The sequence below is a fragment of the Saitoella complicata genome, assembly GCF_001661265.1.
Source record: "Saitoella complicata NRRL Y-17804 unplaced genomic scaffold SAICOscaffold_18, whole genome shotgun sequence".
NCBI classification, from domain to species: Eukaryota; Fungi; Ascomycota; class Saitoellomycetes; order Saitoellales; family Saitoellaceae; genus Saitoella; species Saitoella complicata.
The window spans coordinates 1-15037 of NW_017567009.1; the positions used below are offsets into that span (position 1 = coordinate 1).

The following is a 15037-nucleotide window of genomic DNA, read 5'->3' on the forward strand; positions in this document are numbered from 1 at the left end:
ACCCTAACCCTAACCCTAACCCTAACCCTAACCCTAACCCTAACCCTAACCCTAACCCTAACCCTAACCCTAACCCTAACCCTAACCCTAACCCTAACCCTAACCCTAACCCTAACCCTAACCCTAACCCTAAGACTCCGCCGAAGACGCAAAGCCGTGGGCCAATGATGCCGTCGCATCGTTCCGCCTCTCTCCACAGGATTATCATCGCTATCATTCGCCCGTCTCTGGCACCATTAGGTGGTGGAAGGAGCTTGACGGGGAATACTACGGGGTTGATCCAATCTGCCTCCAGAGCGACATTGACATCCTCACCGCAAATGCTCGTAGTGCGTTCTGCGTCAACTCCCCAGCATTCGGAGAGGTACTCTTCGTCGCCATCGGTGCGGAGGACGTCGGTACAGTGAAACTCAATGATTCCTGTAAGACCGAGGGAGCGGAGATCAAGAAAGGAGAAGAAGTGGGCATCTTCGAATTCGGCGGTAGTTCGATTATCGTTGCGTTCGAGAAGGGCAGGATTGAGTTCGATGAGGATTTGAGGGAGGTATCGAATCAGTCGATCATGATGGATATCGACGTCGGAATGAGCTTGGGAAGGGCCACGACGCCGCAGTGAAATGCCTGTGCCGTCGATCTTTGTGTTTACTTTGTCGTCCCAATGTACCCATCCATTGTATGAGTTTGCCTCTAATGTTCGAACCCGCATGTGCCCTAAAATCTGCTTTGCACCTTAAATCAGCCACATGAAGGCAAATAGTTTATGCAAAGTCACTTGCGTTGGTCGCGGGGGCAAAGACGATTAGGAATGGGCATACCTCTAGGAAATCACCTCCAAGCCGGCAACATTCTTGCTCCACCACTGGTTCAACAGACGACTGACGCCACCGACCTCGGTCGAGACAGGCATACAAAAGCAAAGCAGTTACGAGGGGCTTATGGGGTCTTTTCCAAAGAAAAAATATGTTCCTATTACCCTCCTATGGCCTCGTCGTCAGATCTTGAAGTCTGCTCGTTCACGGATTCCCACGGTCACATTACATTAGCGGAGCCATAAAATGCACGGGAACCTCGACCTAGCTATACGTGATTCGCAACTGGAGTGAAGCCATATTAAATGTTCATTTTATTTTTTGTGCAACAGCCCACAACATCCTCGTTCAAGATGTTTCGCACGCGTGCTGCATGTACACACATATTCACAGATGGAAGTTGAACCATCGAATACTGCGGCCGCGGACGTGGTGCTGTTGGAGACTCATGTGCAATATTCTGTCGGATCACCACTCTACACCGAGGCACAACTTGCCTTTTGCCGCTTGGTTCCCAAGATTGAACTCCACGCACACCTAAACGGCTCCGTACGGTTATCCACATTGCGTGAGCTGGCGGCGATGCACAACATCGATCCATCGTCTGCGATGTTCCTCAACCATATGGATGATCGAACATTGACTGAGTGCTTCGGTGTTTTCGAGGTCGTACACAAGATCACGACCAGTCATCAGGTTCTGCGGCGTATTACGAGGGAGATGTGTGAGGATGCGGAAGAGGATGGGGTGGTGTATATGGAAATCAGGACAACTCCAAAAGACAGACCAGAGGTGAATATGACCAAGAGATCTTATGTGGAGGCGGTACTCGAGGGCATTGATGAGTATCGGACGGCGGGAGGTGCCCATTCCTGCATCACCAAGCTTTTGCTCAGCATCGATCGACGAGAGAATGGAACGAGTGCGATGGAAACCGTGCACCTAGCAGCATCCTTCAGTGGCAACTGTATCATCGGCATTGACCTATCGGGCAATCCCTCGCTTGGAAACTTCTCCATATGGCTTTCGGCACTCCGGCTCGCTGGCGATTGCGGCTTGAAAGTCACCCTTCACGCAGCCGAAGTCCCCAATGCAGAAGAGATGCACGCAATGCTCAATTTTGCCCCGGATCGCTTTGGTCACGTCTGCTTCCTTGATGACGCATGTGCATCTCGACTCGTTGAATCCCGCATTCCACTCGAGCTCTGTTTGACGAGCAATTTGATTACGAAGTTGGTGGCATCCTACGCTCAACACCACTTCATCGATCACTACCGTGCCGGTCGAAACCCGATTGTGCTATGCACGGACGATAGCGGTGTTTTTGGCACGTGTCTAAGTAGAGAGTATGCAATCGCTATGGGTACTTTTGGCCTAAGTGAATGTGACGTCTTAGAAATGGCGAAGGGAAGTTTAGAGGCAGCCTTCCTGAGTGAGCAGGAGAAGGAAGCGTTGAAGACAAGGGTAAACGACGCAACGGTCGCGTTGCAGCGAAGGTGCAAATCGGGCTCTTTACCGTGAAAGCTGTGACCGTTAATAATCGAGAGAGCACTGGTCGCATTATAAATCTGTAGGCAACGCGATCGACTTCGCCCTCCAGATGCTTTGCCGGAGATCAGGCTAACGGCGTGCATCAGATATTCCGTATGCAACCAAGCCGCTGCCGCTCCCTTCTCCCCCCTCCTCCTTCACGCATTCTACCCGTAGACCTCTTTAAATCTTCGCCGTCACTTTCCCCTCCGCATGCCCAACCTTCCCCGCATCAACAATGGTGCACAAATGTCTGCTCAACGCCAATACCTCCCCCTTCTCGTCTCTCACCTCGACATCGATATCGAACCGCCTATACGATCTGTCAGCGTGCCTGAACCATACATTTCATTCTCCACAGCACCACCGACCCATTCTTCACCATCTTCGCGATGTAGTGTATGTGTATCCACTGCGGATCAAGCGATGTCGGCGCCCGAAATTGTATCTCGAGCGTGAGCGTTGGAAACCAGGCCACCTTTCCTTCGCCGAGTTGTCCGTGCAGGTATGGCGGGGGTACGCTCCTAATCCAAAGTGTGAGTCACCAAAACCTTACGGGAAGAGTTCTTTGATGAGCTCACAAGCAATCGGCGAACATTGCGACGACGGGTTCATCGATAGGCCGAGACGGTTCGTTAACCAGGCGAATCCATTGTAGACGCTCGGTGCGCTTGAGTTCTTCGATAGCGGGATCGACGCAGATCTCTATGTTGTCAATTGCCGGCCTTTTAACGGGGCCCAATGTAGTTGTGATGGGGTGACAATCCTTAAATAGTGTGAATGGCGCGAGAGAATGTTGAGGGTACGTTGGGCCTTTTTCGGCGGAAAAGGACGAGTGCGTCGAGAGAGTCGTAAGAATATGTCGCTTCTGTGCCATCTCCGTGTTAGCATCCGCAGCAACAGGAAAGGATTACTGAGCCTTTAAACACCTCCTGCCACATCTCCACAGAACATACGGCGTAAGTCCGGCCCCTCTTCACGTCTTTCACTGTGATCTCCACGTCCCTCCCCGCATCGGGCTTGTTCAAGAAGGTGACATTGATATGAAAACAATCTTTGTGCTTGTCACCCGTGACAGAGACGTTATGCGTTTTCAGGGCATTGAGAACGATGGCGACGAGGTAGCCGCCGAGAGGGGCATTGCCAATTGTCCAGTTGGTGGAGAGATGGGCGGAGAATGTGGTTAATCCGGACGATGAGGAGATGGGATGAACGGCGATGACTTCGTCGAATGATGGCATTTCTCTTGGTTGAAGCTGTCGAGGTGTTTGGAGTGAGTTCACGTTCCATTTGAAGAGACCTAGTCGCTCACCGTCTGTTGCTTGCTATTGCGGAGGTCGGCGTCGGCGCCGACGGAGCCGCGGATGCGGGGTGCACGGATTCCGAAAAGCTCGAAGAAGTCCGTGGACTCCGAATTCACTTACTCATGACAGGTTGGTAGTGTAGTGTGATGTCAAATTTACGATATACCATCTATCGTACAGAAACACAACTTCGTTCCTTCACGCCCGGTCTGTTGTACCACCTCGGAACTCCTCACATCTTGCTCGGCATCCTCGTCGCTCCATCCAACCGAATCACAGCTCCATTCAACATAGGGTTCTCCACAATGGCTTTCACAACCAAGGCAAACTCCTCCGCTTTTCCCGGTCTCTGCGGCCACTCTAGCACCTTCAGTAGACTCTTCCGTGCCTTCTCTCCGAGTTTACTCGTCATGGCTGTCTCAAACATACCCGGTGCGATACTCACAGCTCTAATGCCGTAACGGGCGAGATCTCGTGCGAGGGGAAGGGTGAGCGAGCGAATTGCGCCTTTGGAGGCAGAGTAAGCGAGTTGACCGGGTTGTCCGTCGAAGGCCGCGGCGGACGATACGGTGATGATCACACCCCGTTCGCCGTCAGGATCCGAACCTTGGTTCGTAGTCATGTGTGGGAGGAAGAGACGGATGAGATCGATTGTACCTGTGACGTTTATTTGAAGGACGCGATTGAACGCGGTGATATCGAGAGGCTTGTTATCTTTGTCGATGATCTGACATACTGTTACTTCCCTTCATTCGCATAAGACAGCATGGTACGACTTACCTTTGCCGCCGACGCAACTCCAGCACAGCACACGATTCCTCCCAACTCGGCCTCCGTTTCTTTCGCCCACTCCATCACACCCGCGACGGCTTTCTCGATGTCGGAAGTCTTGGTAACATCAACTTTCCAGAACTTTGCTTTCCCACTTGAAGCCTCAATAAGACCTTCGCCAGGGTTCAGGTCCAGGACTGCTACGTAAGCACCGTGTGCGAGGAGGATCTCGACGGATGCGCGGCCGAGGCCGGAGGAGCTATTTTTGTGTCAGTCCTTTGCAGTTTTTCGACAAGGGGAAAGGTGCACGCATACCCGCCGGAGATAACGAAGGTCTTGTTAGATGTCTTCATCGCTTTTGCTATCCTTCTATGTGTGTGGTGGTTCAAGTCGGTGCGGTGGTGTACGTTGACGTTTGTGTGGGGTGCGGAGTGCGGGGCCAAACTGGGGTGCAGAACAAGCACCCTGAGGACCCACCCTCGACAACCTTACCATGCCTAGTCATGTATTACTTTTGCAATCGTATTGTAGATGAATCTCATCCTACGCGGAATAAATGGTCATATCGCTTTGCGAGACGAGCATTCCAACTCACTTCAGCCATTGAATTTGATGTTCTCTGCACGGAGCAGTTGTGCGCGGAGCGTTCGGGTCCTGAAAGCCATTCGCGATGAGTTACTTGAAGACAATTTGTCAGGCAAGGCAAGCTCGACGAAGACGCACCGCGCATAAGAACTCGAAACTGGTCGCTGGACGGCTACCCATTGTGTGACATTCTGGATAGCAATACCACTGTTTGTTCAATTCATGTTTGGCGGGAAAGCCTGCTCCAGTACAGATACTGATTGCGGTACTCTTGTAATCCAGACCATTTAGCCCACCGTACTGGATAAAGAACCTGTAAACAAACTCTGCCAGGGATAGCTCGGCGGAGTCTTAGCATGCTAGCGCAGCCCTTCTGCTGTGCGATCCGACTTCCATGTCCAGATACCGCGTGGATCGCACAAATCTACCGATGTCCATCTGTTCCCAGCCGACAAGTACTTCGGTGCGCTCGCCAATCCCTTTTTTGTGCAAGTTTGGAAGGACGCCGAGATCCCTTAAGAGGGCGATAGTCATCAACGAGATGGTGAAGCTGTTCACCATCATGTCTACAACAATGTGAAGTTAGTTGACTTTTCGTTTGGACCACTTACTCGATAAAGATACCGTCCTGCGAGTTTGTCCATCCTCTTGTTTTCGAAGGACACCCTGATCGCGAGGATCAGGGTCTGCAGGTATGAAAAGATTACGATATATTGATTGATAAAATTGGCACTGAAAAGGAAACTTCAGTCCATACTCAATACAATGAGAGCGAATGAAAGGGGTGCTTACTCCTCGACGGCACCACCATTCCAAACTGTAATATTGTACTTCACGCCATCTCTCACGAAGGAAACTGAAGCGGGCGACACACCAACGGGGTCTCTCCTGGATATATCGGACATATAGAGCCGCCCTAGACAACGCTCGATATCATCCAAAGCCATTTTGGGGGAGATCCACTCATGATCACTGTCGAAGAAAGCCGAGATGTGAATGGCAGATGAGCCGAGGCTCAGATCAGTGATGGCAGAACCGTAACCCTCGAGATAAACATATCTGAGTTTGGCTGTGCTCTTAATGTGCCTCAACTCCGTCTGAAGTTTCGATATCCGTTTCTCGACCTCCGCGAGAGGAAGCGAGCCCCTTCTCGCTTGGAGGATACTCTGTGAAATGATGTCGCTCAGAGTCGCAAACTCCTCACGCGTTAAGGGTGTTGGGAACGGTGGGCAGTCTCTAAACTCCTGCAGATTCTTTATAAAGTCATTGCCCAGGACGCCCAGGGTAAGACATTTCTTGCCGGTCAACTTCTTTACAGTATGCCGAACCACCCCGAATTCACCATAAAGGTTCCGATGGCCTCAGGGATAGGATCCGTGGCAAAATCAATAACCCGGCGAAGCATAGGTAAATTCACACTTCGTTCGGGTACGTGGTCGATGATGAGGAATTTGTGCGGTGCATAGTACGTCAGCATAGTGAAATGTTGTAAAAAGCCTAGAGAACCCGATGTCAGCACTGGACTGCACGAATAGAGGTAAGACGCATGGATACCGTTCACTTCGGCTTGAGTCACACCATGAGCTTGGGACACAGGCGCTGGGGCATCACGAGTGGCACAATCCGGTACCACGGAGTCACCGGCCAGGTCATTCTGGGATTCTAAGATCACCTCGCTCCTCATACGTTGGCTGAGCGAGGATATCGGCAATGGGAATCGATGTGCGGTTGCTCATGGTGGCAGTTGATGGTAGTAGCTGTTACTGTGGTTTTCAGAGCGCTTCAAGGCGGATGGTCGTTACGTTTTTCTGATTATGGAGGGAAATTGGCCGTGTGCCGCGAGGGTGCGTGACCTGTTCCCCAGTTTACAGCTTCATACCAGGTATTTTCCGCCGACCGGGGTGTGGTGTGGAAATGAAACCTTATCTCCATCGCGACATAGCAGCCGATGAGTATAAACCTTGCTCCATCGACACCGCAGACCACTCGATAATACTGTTTGTATGGTTTGCACCACGAGCATCCGCTTTTTTCGCCGGGCGCGTTCGCGAGTGTTAATACGGAAGTTGCTCCAGTCCAACATGTACCACGCGCAAGCCGTTATGACATGCTGAGCCTTCGCTCCCGTCAACATCGACTGCGTACAAGCTGGCTTGCCTTACCTACGTGTTTACGTCCTTGCTGAAGGTTGCGTTAGAGTACAGCACAAACCTGCGCCGTCCGTGAACCTGATTCAGACCACGAACACGCCAACAATGCCGCTTCCAAGCCCTCTGTGCAAAATCGGAGCATGAGCTTCTGTATAGGGTATTGCTGTCCGTCAGCGAAGGTCGAGGTATCTATATCCGTCTTTGATGTTTGGAGTGCCGGCTGACGGCTGACGGCTGACGGTATAGACGAGGATCTTGAGGCGACTGCGCTCTCCGCATGGTTTCTTCGTCGAAGACAGGGAAAAGGTGAGGATATACGCCTTTTGGTTGCGGTCATCGATAGGGATATATACATCCGCCGCTTTCGTTATGTGCTGCGAGGAGAGGAGAGGAGAGGAGAAAAGAGGGGATGGGAGGATCGGCAAGTGCAAACGAGCGCGCGAAGCGACTGGGAGAACGTATGTGAGGTGAGGCACTTATGAGCGCCGTCATAGTATTTGTCTGTCAATTTCTTTACATTGTCTGTCATGGCCTCTGCCGCTATTGCCAGTTCACTTAAGGTGTCGTAACAGCCACAGTCGTATTGGTACGATACCAACATCTCAGTGTTGTAGAGGAATTGCCCTGAGACGCGAACCGAGAAGACGGAGAGCACCATTATCGAATATATTTCATCAATGAACGACTATGCAACACGATAACCCATGCGTTTTCCTTATGACATACATCGACGTACGTATCGCACCGATAACGAGCTCCCCAATCTTCTTCTTCTTCCGCTGGACAATCTTCTTACGGGCTGCAGTAACATCGCGTGCGCCCTCACTATCGCTGCTGCTGCTAACGATGACGAGGGATTCGTTGAGTGACTGGACCGTGGGAACTGGAGTTGCACCTCACTAAAAACTTGAGGTCCAAGTATAAACAATCCGTTATGGTCTAGGGGCTAGGATACTTCGCTCTCACCGAAGAGGCCGGGGTTCGATTCCCCGTAACGGAACGTCTCTTTTGCTTTCGCCGTTGTTCCCACGGGTGACGTCACTGCTGATCAGCTCCGCGGTAACGTAGACATGGATTAAACCTCCTCGACGGACCTCCCAACCTCCCAACAAAATTCCGAAGAACATTTACAATGGCGATCTCACCAATTCCCTCGTCCTCCCTCTCCGGCGTCAAACTCGCCTATGCCACTCCCTCCCTCGGCATGCACGAGAATCACACTCTTCCTCTCAAGCTCAAGGCTGTCTCTAAACACGGCTATGCCGGTGTCGAGATGGGATTTGACGATCTGTGCTCCTACGCAGAGCAAACATTCGGTGACGAATTCAAGGGCGAGGATGACATTCCCACCTTGGTGAAGACCGCGGAGAAGGTCTATGAATTGTGTCAGGAACTCAAGTTGGAAGTCATCTGCCTCCAGCCATTCTCCGATTTCGAAGGTATGTGTTCCCTCCTCTACCTTCCTCAATGAATTCCTAACCGATCGTACAGGCATCACCGACCCCACCGAACGCTCCGCCAGGTTCGAGACAGCCAAGAACTGGATGGCAATCATGCGCGCCCTCCACACCCCCATGCTCCAAATCGGCTCCACCGACAACCCTTCCCGTTCCTCCTCCTACACCACCATCGCCTGCGACCTCCGTGAACTCGCCGACCTCATCGCAGCCAAAGTCCCCAACGGCAGAATCGCCTACGAACCCTGGTGTTGGGGAGCCTGGATCGACACTTGGCGTGGGTGTTGGGAAATCTGCAAACTCGTCGATCGCCCCAACTTCGGTTTGTGTTTGGATACATTCCAGAGTGTCGGACGGGAATGGGCGGATCCCACGAGTGAGAGTGGGAGGATTGAGGAGGGTGGGATTACGGAGGAGAAGTTGACGGCGAGGTTGCAGTACAGTATGGAGGAACTCGCGAAGACTGTGGATCCGGAGAAGATCTTTTATTTCCAGATCTCGGATGCGTATCATATGCAACCACCCTTGACGCCGGATCATGAGGAGATGAAGGCGAATGAGGGCACGCCCGCTCGTGGAGTGTGGTCCCATGCGTTCCGTCCTCTCCCCTTTGACGATGAACTCAAGGGGAGCAAGAAGGGATATTTACCTATCAAGGAGTGTTTGAAGGCTGTGTTTGCTACGGGATGGAGAGGATGGGTGTCTATGGAGGTGTTTGAGGGCGAGGAGATGGGGAAGGAGAATGAGAGCGTGCCCGATGAGTGGGCGAGAAGGGGAAAGAAGAGCTGGGAGGGATGCGTTGCCGCGATGGCTGAGGAGTAGATGTATCGAAGATTGATCCATTAGTATACCTGTAATTACCATGCACCACCATATAATTTTACTCTGTATGGTTAGCTAGCGTGTACGGACAGACCCTCGAATCGACCAAGGTTGCAACTTCTCATTCGCGCTGTCTGGTCATTCTCCCCCTCTTCAGCGATGTGGAGTTATCCTTGCACAATTGATTTTACATCTGTTCATACGAGCACAATTGATTTTACATCTGTTCATACGAAGCGGTCAAACGTGAAACACCACCTCAACCTTGAGAACGCATTCGAGACGGCATACTGATGTGATGAAATGCACGGGTATATTGTATCCTCGCCCCTTCCCTTTCTCAATCTAATCCTGCCTTCCCTTCAACAACCTCTTCACAACCCCTTCCTTGGTCAAAACCCACACAACTACACCCCACCCAGACATAGCATCCCTATCAACCGCATTCAAAAACGCCTGACTGATCGTCTCAAACAAATCCTCCGCCTCCAACCCCTCTTCCCACAAGCTCTCACACATTCCAAAAAGCTGATCACTAGCCGTTCCCGACACGATGAAATCTTTGGCGAAATCGATACACCCGATTGAGTCGAAACCGCAGATGAAGGGTTTGTTGGTTTTCGAGTCGAGGCCGGCGACGACGGGGTTGGTGAAGTACGGGCCGAAACGCTTTTCGTAGAGGGTTGAGGAGATGAGGTTTGCGAGGATTGGGGGTTCGATTGCGCGTTCTTCGCGGAGGCGGTACATGTTTGTCTTGAAGCGTAGGGTTTCGTGTCTGTACGAGTATTAGCCACCGCACAAAAATATGGGTGCTGGACTATGGGCGTACAGTGTCAGGACATCCGTGGCCAATCCTGTCAGACCTACGAAGGTCTTCTCTCCCATTGGGAACACCTTCTCGAAGTTGTTGGCAACTGTCAGTGCCTGGTTGCTACCGAGACGGAGATCGCATGCAATTGCAATGCAGTCCTTTCCGGTCATTGCGACGCAAGAGCCGCCGTTGTAGTCCATGATCGACTGATCAATCCGCTGTTAGCATGACGTCTTGATTGAAGAACACTGGCGAGCGTGACTATACCATGCTGGGCAGATATATATGATGTTCTGAACGGTCAAGATATGCTTTGAGTCAATTGACGATGTTGTCCAGTCCTGGATAAGTGTACGGCTGTTGTTCTTGGGAGTGTATGCTGCTTCTTCTCTCGGAGGTGAGCGCGTACGTCAGCATGTTGCGCGCGGCTCCGAGGGGTACTGCATGGACGTGTATGGCCTCAACGAAGTGAATGTTACGGAGATTACAGAGCCTGAAGGAGGAGGATGAAAGAGATGGACAGCAATTATGGCACGGAAGAGAACCCCAGCATCGTATTCGCGATAACCTAGATTGAACCCAGACAAAATCCCAAATTATTCAATGTCCCTCAGAAGAATCTCGAGGAAACATTTAGTGAGCACGACGAGACTCGGCGATGACGGTGGTGAGCTCGTCGACCTTTCTCTTGGCACGGCCGAACGTACCGAGCCTGTTCTTGGCAAGCTTGCGGGCACGCTTGTCCTGGGAGTTGCGGAGCAACTCAATGACACGGCGTTCGTAGGGGGCGAGACTATTGAGTTGAGTTAGCATATGCGAGGAGGTTAAACGCTCCCATTCGCACAACGAATGCACTTGACCGATAGTGTATGCCGTGGGTACGTGCATCACCGACGTCGTACGCAAGTGTTCACCAAACCGGGGGAAACGTCAAGGACCTTCCGCACAATGTCACACTCCTCTCATCCAATCCATCGAGAACCATCCTTCCAGACCAGATTTCTCCGAATCCTTCGAGATAATCCCATCCGGTTCAGCATGCCCACGTCAGAAAATGCGACAAAGTACATCACAATCCAATAACGCTCCCCAAGTCGGTTTCCCACCCGTAATGTCGAAAATGTCGGCGTCACGACGTGAAAACGAACAAAGCGTTTCACGCCGGCGATGCAACGTACGCCATAAAGGACAAATACGAGCTATCGGCAAAGGGATCGCTGTGCGAAGAATAGGGAGCTAAAGGTAGAGGACATACCCAGCAACCTCCCTAATCAAGTCCCTGACGAAAGAAGTCCTCTTGGCCAAAGCACCCTTTCTGCGGGAAGGGCGGGCACGGGTGTCACGGGTGGTGACCTTGTGGCCGCGGTTGATGCCGACGGGGAGGCCTGTAGAGCAATGGCATCAGTATTATTCACGTTGAGAGGTGTTGACGAGTCGAAGCGTGTCGTTTGAGAACGAATTCACCCATCGCAACGCCCCAACAGCATCCACCAATCCATCCCCATCCAGCCCCGAATTCGCTCTCAAAACAAGACCAACGTATTCTCCTCGTCAAACACAATCGTAAACATACCGCTCTTAACTTCCTTAGCCATTGTATCGAGATTGTCGTGCTGGAGTCGATCGGATTTCTCCCTTCGTCGCTGTGTTTGACTGAGTAGCAGATTTTGCGTGGCGCAGGTGGGCTGGTGGGGGTGGTCAACGTTACATCCTACATCCCGCACCCTCGAAACCCTTCCTCGGCCATCTCACCCTCATATCCCTTCACCATGCCCTCAACTCTCTCCACCGACCTCCTAACACCCCACCCCAACCCCAACCCCTACACCCCCGACTACCGCCCCCTCCTCCTCCTAACCTCCTCCTCCCTCACCTTCATCCTCGCCCTCCTCTCCGCCCGCCGCGGCTCCCGAAAACTCAATAAACCGTTCCCATTCTATAGTCAGAACATGGTGTTTGCGGATGATGGGTTCTCGGCACATGGTACTGCGGCCAAAGCGTTTGGGATCGCGAGTTTGTTGAGTTTGGGTGGGTTTGGAGTTTTGGTTGGGTGTGTTTGGAGTGGGTCGAGAGCGAGAAGCGTACGTGTCTCCTCCCTTTTCTGCTCCTGTTACTGAGAGTGCTAATGAAGGTGGGCATAGTTGGAGGAGTTCGCAAATATCACGAGACACAAACTACGGGAGAAGGGGTTGGCGTTACCTGAGGTTGAGGAACAGGAGGTCGAAGTTGATTTTGGGAGTATGTGGACGCAGTTGTGGAAGGAGATTCGGGAGGGGAATACCAAGGAGGAGAATGAGTTGATGGATAAAGAGGAGGCGGAGAAGGCGAGTGTGAGTGCGTGAAGATGGTGTAGAGTTGGGCTGTTTGACATCTGCTTCCTGGCAGTGTGGAGGAGTGCGAGGGTGACACAAGGCATCACGCACGGCTTGGACTATGTTTACTAGAGAACCGTAGTCCGACCAGGACTTCGCCGATTGATCAAGGTCGATTGTTTGAAAGACGGGGCTTCAAGGATGAGGTGTCAGGAAGGAACGGACAGTTGGCATTCGCAAGGCGTTCATGGACATTAGCATAATACCCGTTGGTTATTCTCTTTACATTTGTACGATACGCAAAGTGCTTCCAATCGCCCTCATCCACACCTGATGCACGAGCGAGGTCTGCAAATCTGCGCGTGTGGGTTGTCGTCGTGACGGTGTGAGATTAAGGGCAGCAATAAGCAAGTCATGACATTCGTACGGCGAGTATGGACTGGCTCTGTCGCTGATGCTGGTATGGTAATCAACCTGTGGTCATGATTTTGCGGCGCTGCTGTGGGTTCAACGGCTTCAAATGGCAGGTGCGGAGGTGAGTCTGCGGACGGAGGTCTGAGGAATCGCAAACGCAGGCAACTTCTCTTTGGTTTCTCTTCCACCGGCGCCCTGGATCTTCCCGTCAAGTTCAGTTAGGGAGTCGAACATGTGTGACGCGCCTCTGTTTTCGTCGACGGGGCAGCTTGGTATAGTCGACTCACGAAACCATACGGCTCATGGTAGCACATCACGAAGTTACGTAGCAAAGCTTTGATCGCTTCAGTGGCGCGGTTTACCGACCGTCTATATATAGGCACTTCACCCTCCTCCTGAGTCCTCCTCCACCTCCTCCTCTTCGAGTGGTTTACGAATTGTGGTCGTGTTGCTATGGCTTGCAGCTTTGAAGGTAGGTCATGTTCAGTACGCTCACTGAAGATGTATACAGTATCACCGTCCGCAGAGTTTCGGGTTGATGATATGACGCCTCCTGCTACCCGTGCTACTTGAGCCCATTCAACGCTGTTTTGACCGACGAAATATGTGAAGACGAGGTGCGATTTTGCTTATGTGGAGGGGAGCGACGTGCCCGCGGATGGACAACTCGTGAAATTCCTCCATGAGAATTGCTCACCCACTTGTGTTTGCGAGTGGCAAAGTTGCGAGGTGCTATCGGTCCAGAAGTCGACAAGTACTCGTTGCGCCGTAATCCGTCATGGCAACTCAATTGCAAACTCGTAGTCCATAGCCTCTACCTCGATTCTCGATAATAAATATGCATTCCAGTTGAAACGGAACACAATCACCGCTATCGCCGCCCCCATTAACCACTCCGACTTCGTCTCCCAAGGCGTCACGGCGCACAGCCTCGCTCCTCCAACCCAGATGATGCCAAGAAAGAGCCCAAGTCAGCAAATCTACTTCAATTGAAGCATCAACTATGACTCCCTTAGATGCAAAATCGATCTCACAACTGATCGAGATTTGCCGCAGTTCATGCAAACAGTTTGCGCTAATCTAAGAGCGGTTATTTGAGGACAACTCCAGCCATTTCGAGTTTGCCTCTTCTTTTCTTGTCGTTTTTCGATCTTATAAGTCAGTCGCTTTCACTCTCTTGTCAGTCACTCACTCACTCACGCTCTCTACCCAACACAATGCGATTCCACATCGCAGCGCTCTTTCTGGCCTCGCTCTCGTTGGTGTCGCTGACCGAGTCCTCCCCTCTCGTCAACGTCAAGAGGGAGGCCGGAGCTCTCGAGGCTCGTACGGCTCAGGCGTATGGAGCTCCTGCTGCTCTTCACACTTACGTCTCGACGACAAAGACGACGACGACGGTGAAGCCTACTACGACAAAGACTACCACTACCTCGAAGAAGACTACTACCAAGAAGACCTCGACGAAGAAACCTACGACGACCAAGTCTACTACCAAGTCTACGACCAAGTCTACGACCAAGAAGAGCTCGACGAAAAAGGCCTCTACCACTAAAAAGCCTACCACGAAGAAGACCTCCGCAAAGAAAACCACTGCCAAGACTACGGCAAAGACTACCACTACCGCCGTGAGGCCCACCGCCGTTGCGAAGGCCGCTGCTGTTCCCACTTCGAAGACGACCACGACGAAGGCTACTACTACGATTTCGAAGAAGGTGATTACCACGTCTACGAAGCCGACTACCACGTCTACGATTAAGATCACCACTACGACCAAGAAGCCGACTACTACTACGACGAAGAAGACCACTTCCAAGACGACCACCAAGGCGCCTACAACGACGCTGAAGACTACGACGAAGGCTGCTACCACAACTGCGAAGACTACGACGAAGGCTGCTACTACGACTAGTAAGGCTGCTACTACGACATCGAAGGCTGCTACTACGACTAGTAAGGCTGCTACTACGACATCGAAGGCTGCTACTACGACTAGTAAGGCTGCTACTACGACATCGAAGGCTGCTACTACGACCAGTAAGGCTGCTACTACGACATCGAAGGCTGCTACTACC

General features: G+C 51.9%; 9 protein-coding genes and 1 non-coding gene across 10 annotated transcripts; 5 read left to right on the top strand and 5 right to left on the bottom strand.

Annotated features, from left to right (window-relative positions):
* Nucleotides 1–240: 240 nt before the first annotated feature.
* On the top strand, nt 241–616 carry SAICODRAFT_26420 (uncharacterized protein; the record flags this gene model as incomplete). The annotated part of the gene is made up of 1 exon (XM_019166935.1): nt 241–616. A coding segment is annotated over one exon (376 nt), but the record flags the coding sequence as incomplete, so codon positions are not given.
* Nucleotides 617–1202: 586 nt separating this feature from the next.
* On the top strand, nt 1203–2330 carry SAICODRAFT_26421 (Metallo-dependent hydrolase; the record flags this gene model as incomplete). The annotated part of the gene is made up of 1 exon (XM_019166936.1): nt 1203–2330. The coding sequence occupies one exon, from the start codon at nt 1203–1205 to the stop codon at nt 2328–2330; it is 1128 nt and encodes a 375-aa protein (XP_019022772.1).
* A 158-nt stretch (nt 2331–2488) lies between these two features.
* Nucleotides 2489–3650, bottom strand: SAICODRAFT_20330 (uncharacterized protein). The gene is made up of 4 exons (XM_019166241.1): nt 3269–3650; nt 2921–3207; nt 2711–2863; nt 2489–2652 (listed from the first exon to the last, which is right to left on the bottom strand). The coding sequence occupies exons 1-4, from the start codon at nt 3578–3580 to the stop codon at nt 2523–2525; spliced, it is 882 nt and encodes a 293-aa protein (XP_019022773.1). The 5' UTR covers nt 3581–3650; the 3' UTR covers nt 2489–2522.
* A 128-nt stretch (nt 3651–3778) lies between these two features.
* Nucleotides 3779–4834, bottom strand: SAICODRAFT_82497 (NAD(P)-binding protein). The gene is made up of 3 exons (XM_019171278.1): nt 4730–4834; nt 4424–4673; nt 3779–4370 (listed from the first exon to the last, which is right to left on the bottom strand). The coding sequence occupies exons 1-3, from the start codon at nt 4765–4767 to the stop codon at nt 3876–3878; spliced, it is 783 nt and encodes a 260-aa protein (XP_019022774.1). The 5' UTR covers nt 4768–4834; the 3' UTR covers nt 3779–3875.
* Nucleotides 4835–5121: 287 nt separating this feature from the next.
* On the bottom strand, nt 5122–6128 carry SAICODRAFT_141598 (uncharacterized protein). Its single transcript, XM_019165500.1, has 3 exons — nt 5792–6128; nt 5624–5731; nt 5122–5565 (listed from the first exon to the last, which is right to left on the bottom strand). Exons 1-3 carry the CDS (start codon nt 5944–5946, stop codon nt 5424–5426), a joined length of 405 nt encoding a protein of 134 aa, XP_019022775.1. The 5' UTR covers nt 5947–6128; the 3' UTR covers nt 5122–5423.
* A 1949-nt stretch (nt 6129–8077) lies between these two features.
* SAICODRAFT_t117 lies at nt 8078–8149 on the top strand. The gene has a single exon. It is a non-coding gene; the product is annotated as a tRNA-Glu (tRNA).
* Nucleotides 8150–8230: 81 nt separating this feature from the next.
* Nucleotides 8231–9428, top strand: SAICODRAFT_72296 (putative 3-dehydroshikimate dehydratase; the record flags this gene model as incomplete). Its single annotated transcript, XM_019170753.1, has 2 exons — nt 8231–8588; nt 8641–9428. The coding sequence occupies exons 1-2, from the start codon at nt 8282–8284 to the stop codon at nt 9426–9428; spliced, it is 1095 nt and encodes a 364-aa protein (XP_019022776.1). The 5' UTR covers nt 8231–8281.
* A 345-nt stretch (nt 9429–9773) lies between these two features.
* SAICODRAFT_72297 (N-terminal nucleophile aminohydrolase) lies at nt 9774–10615 on the bottom strand (the record flags this gene model as incomplete). Its single annotated transcript, XM_019170754.1, has 3 exons — nt 10507–10615; nt 10258–10445; nt 9774–10203 (listed from the first exon to the last, which is right to left on the bottom strand). Exons 1-3 carry the CDS (start codon nt 10507–10509, stop codon nt 9774–9776), a joined length of 621 nt encoding a protein of 206 aa, XP_019022777.1. The 5' UTR covers nt 10510–10615.
* A 257-nt stretch (nt 10616–10872) lies between these two features.
* On the bottom strand, nt 10873–11854 carry SAICODRAFT_66664 (ribosomal protein L36e; the record flags this gene model as incomplete). The annotated part of the gene is made up of 3 exons (XM_019170252.1): nt 11813–11854; nt 11495–11624; nt 10873–11032 (listed from the first exon to the last, which is right to left on the bottom strand). The coding sequence occupies exons 1-3, from the start codon at nt 11832–11834 to the stop codon at nt 10873–10875; spliced, it is 312 nt and encodes a 103-aa protein (XP_019022778.1). The 5' UTR covers nt 11835–11854.
* Nucleotides 11855–12008: 154 nt separating this feature from the next.
* Nucleotides 12009–12871, top strand: SAICODRAFT_20335 (uncharacterized protein; the record flags this gene model as incomplete). The annotated part of the gene is made up of 2 exons (XM_019166242.1): nt 12009–12320; nt 12381–12871. 2 exons carry the CDS (start codon nt 12009–12011, stop codon nt 12579–12581), a joined length of 513 nt encoding a protein of 170 aa, XP_019022779.1. The 3' UTR covers nt 12582–12871.
* Between the last annotated feature and the right edge of the window lie 2166 nt (nt 12872–15037).

Coding starts and splice junctions, on each gene's coding strand:
- SAICODRAFT_82497 (XM_019171278.1), bottom strand. CDS start 4,767: ATGAAGACATCTAACAAGACCTTCGTTATCTCCGGCGG. Junction 4,674..4,729: donor ACCTTCGTTATCTCCGGCGG/GTATGCGTGCAC, acceptor ACACAAAAATAG/CTCCTCCGGCCTCGGCCGCG. Junction 4,371..4,423: donor GAGTTGCGTCGGCGGCAAAG/GTAAGTCGTACC, acceptor ACAGTATGTCAG/ATCATCGACAAAGATAACAA.
- SAICODRAFT_20330 (XM_019166241.1), bottom strand. CDS start 3,580: ATGCCATCATTCGACGAAGTCATCGCCGTTCATCCCATCTCCTCATCG. Junction 3,208..3,268: donor CTGTGGAGATGTGGCAGGAG/GTGTTTAAAGGC, acceptor GAGATGGCACAG/AAGCGACATATTCTTACGAC. Junction 2,653..2,710: donor GCGAAGATGGTGAAGAATGG/GTCGGTGGTGCT, acceptor CAGATCGTATAG/GCGGTTCGATATCGATGTCG.
- SAICODRAFT_141598 (XM_019165500.1), bottom strand. CDS start 5,946: ATGGCTTTGGATGATATCGAGCGTTGTCTAGGGCGGCTCTATATGTCC. Junction 5,732..5,791: donor AATGGTGGTGCCGTCGAGGA/GTAAGCACCCCT, acceptor TTTCCTTTTCAG/TGCCAATTTTATCAATCAAT. Junction 5,566..5,623: donor ATGGACAAACTCGCAGGACG/GTATCTTTATCG, acceptor ACATTGTTGTAG/ACATGATGGTGAACAGCTTC.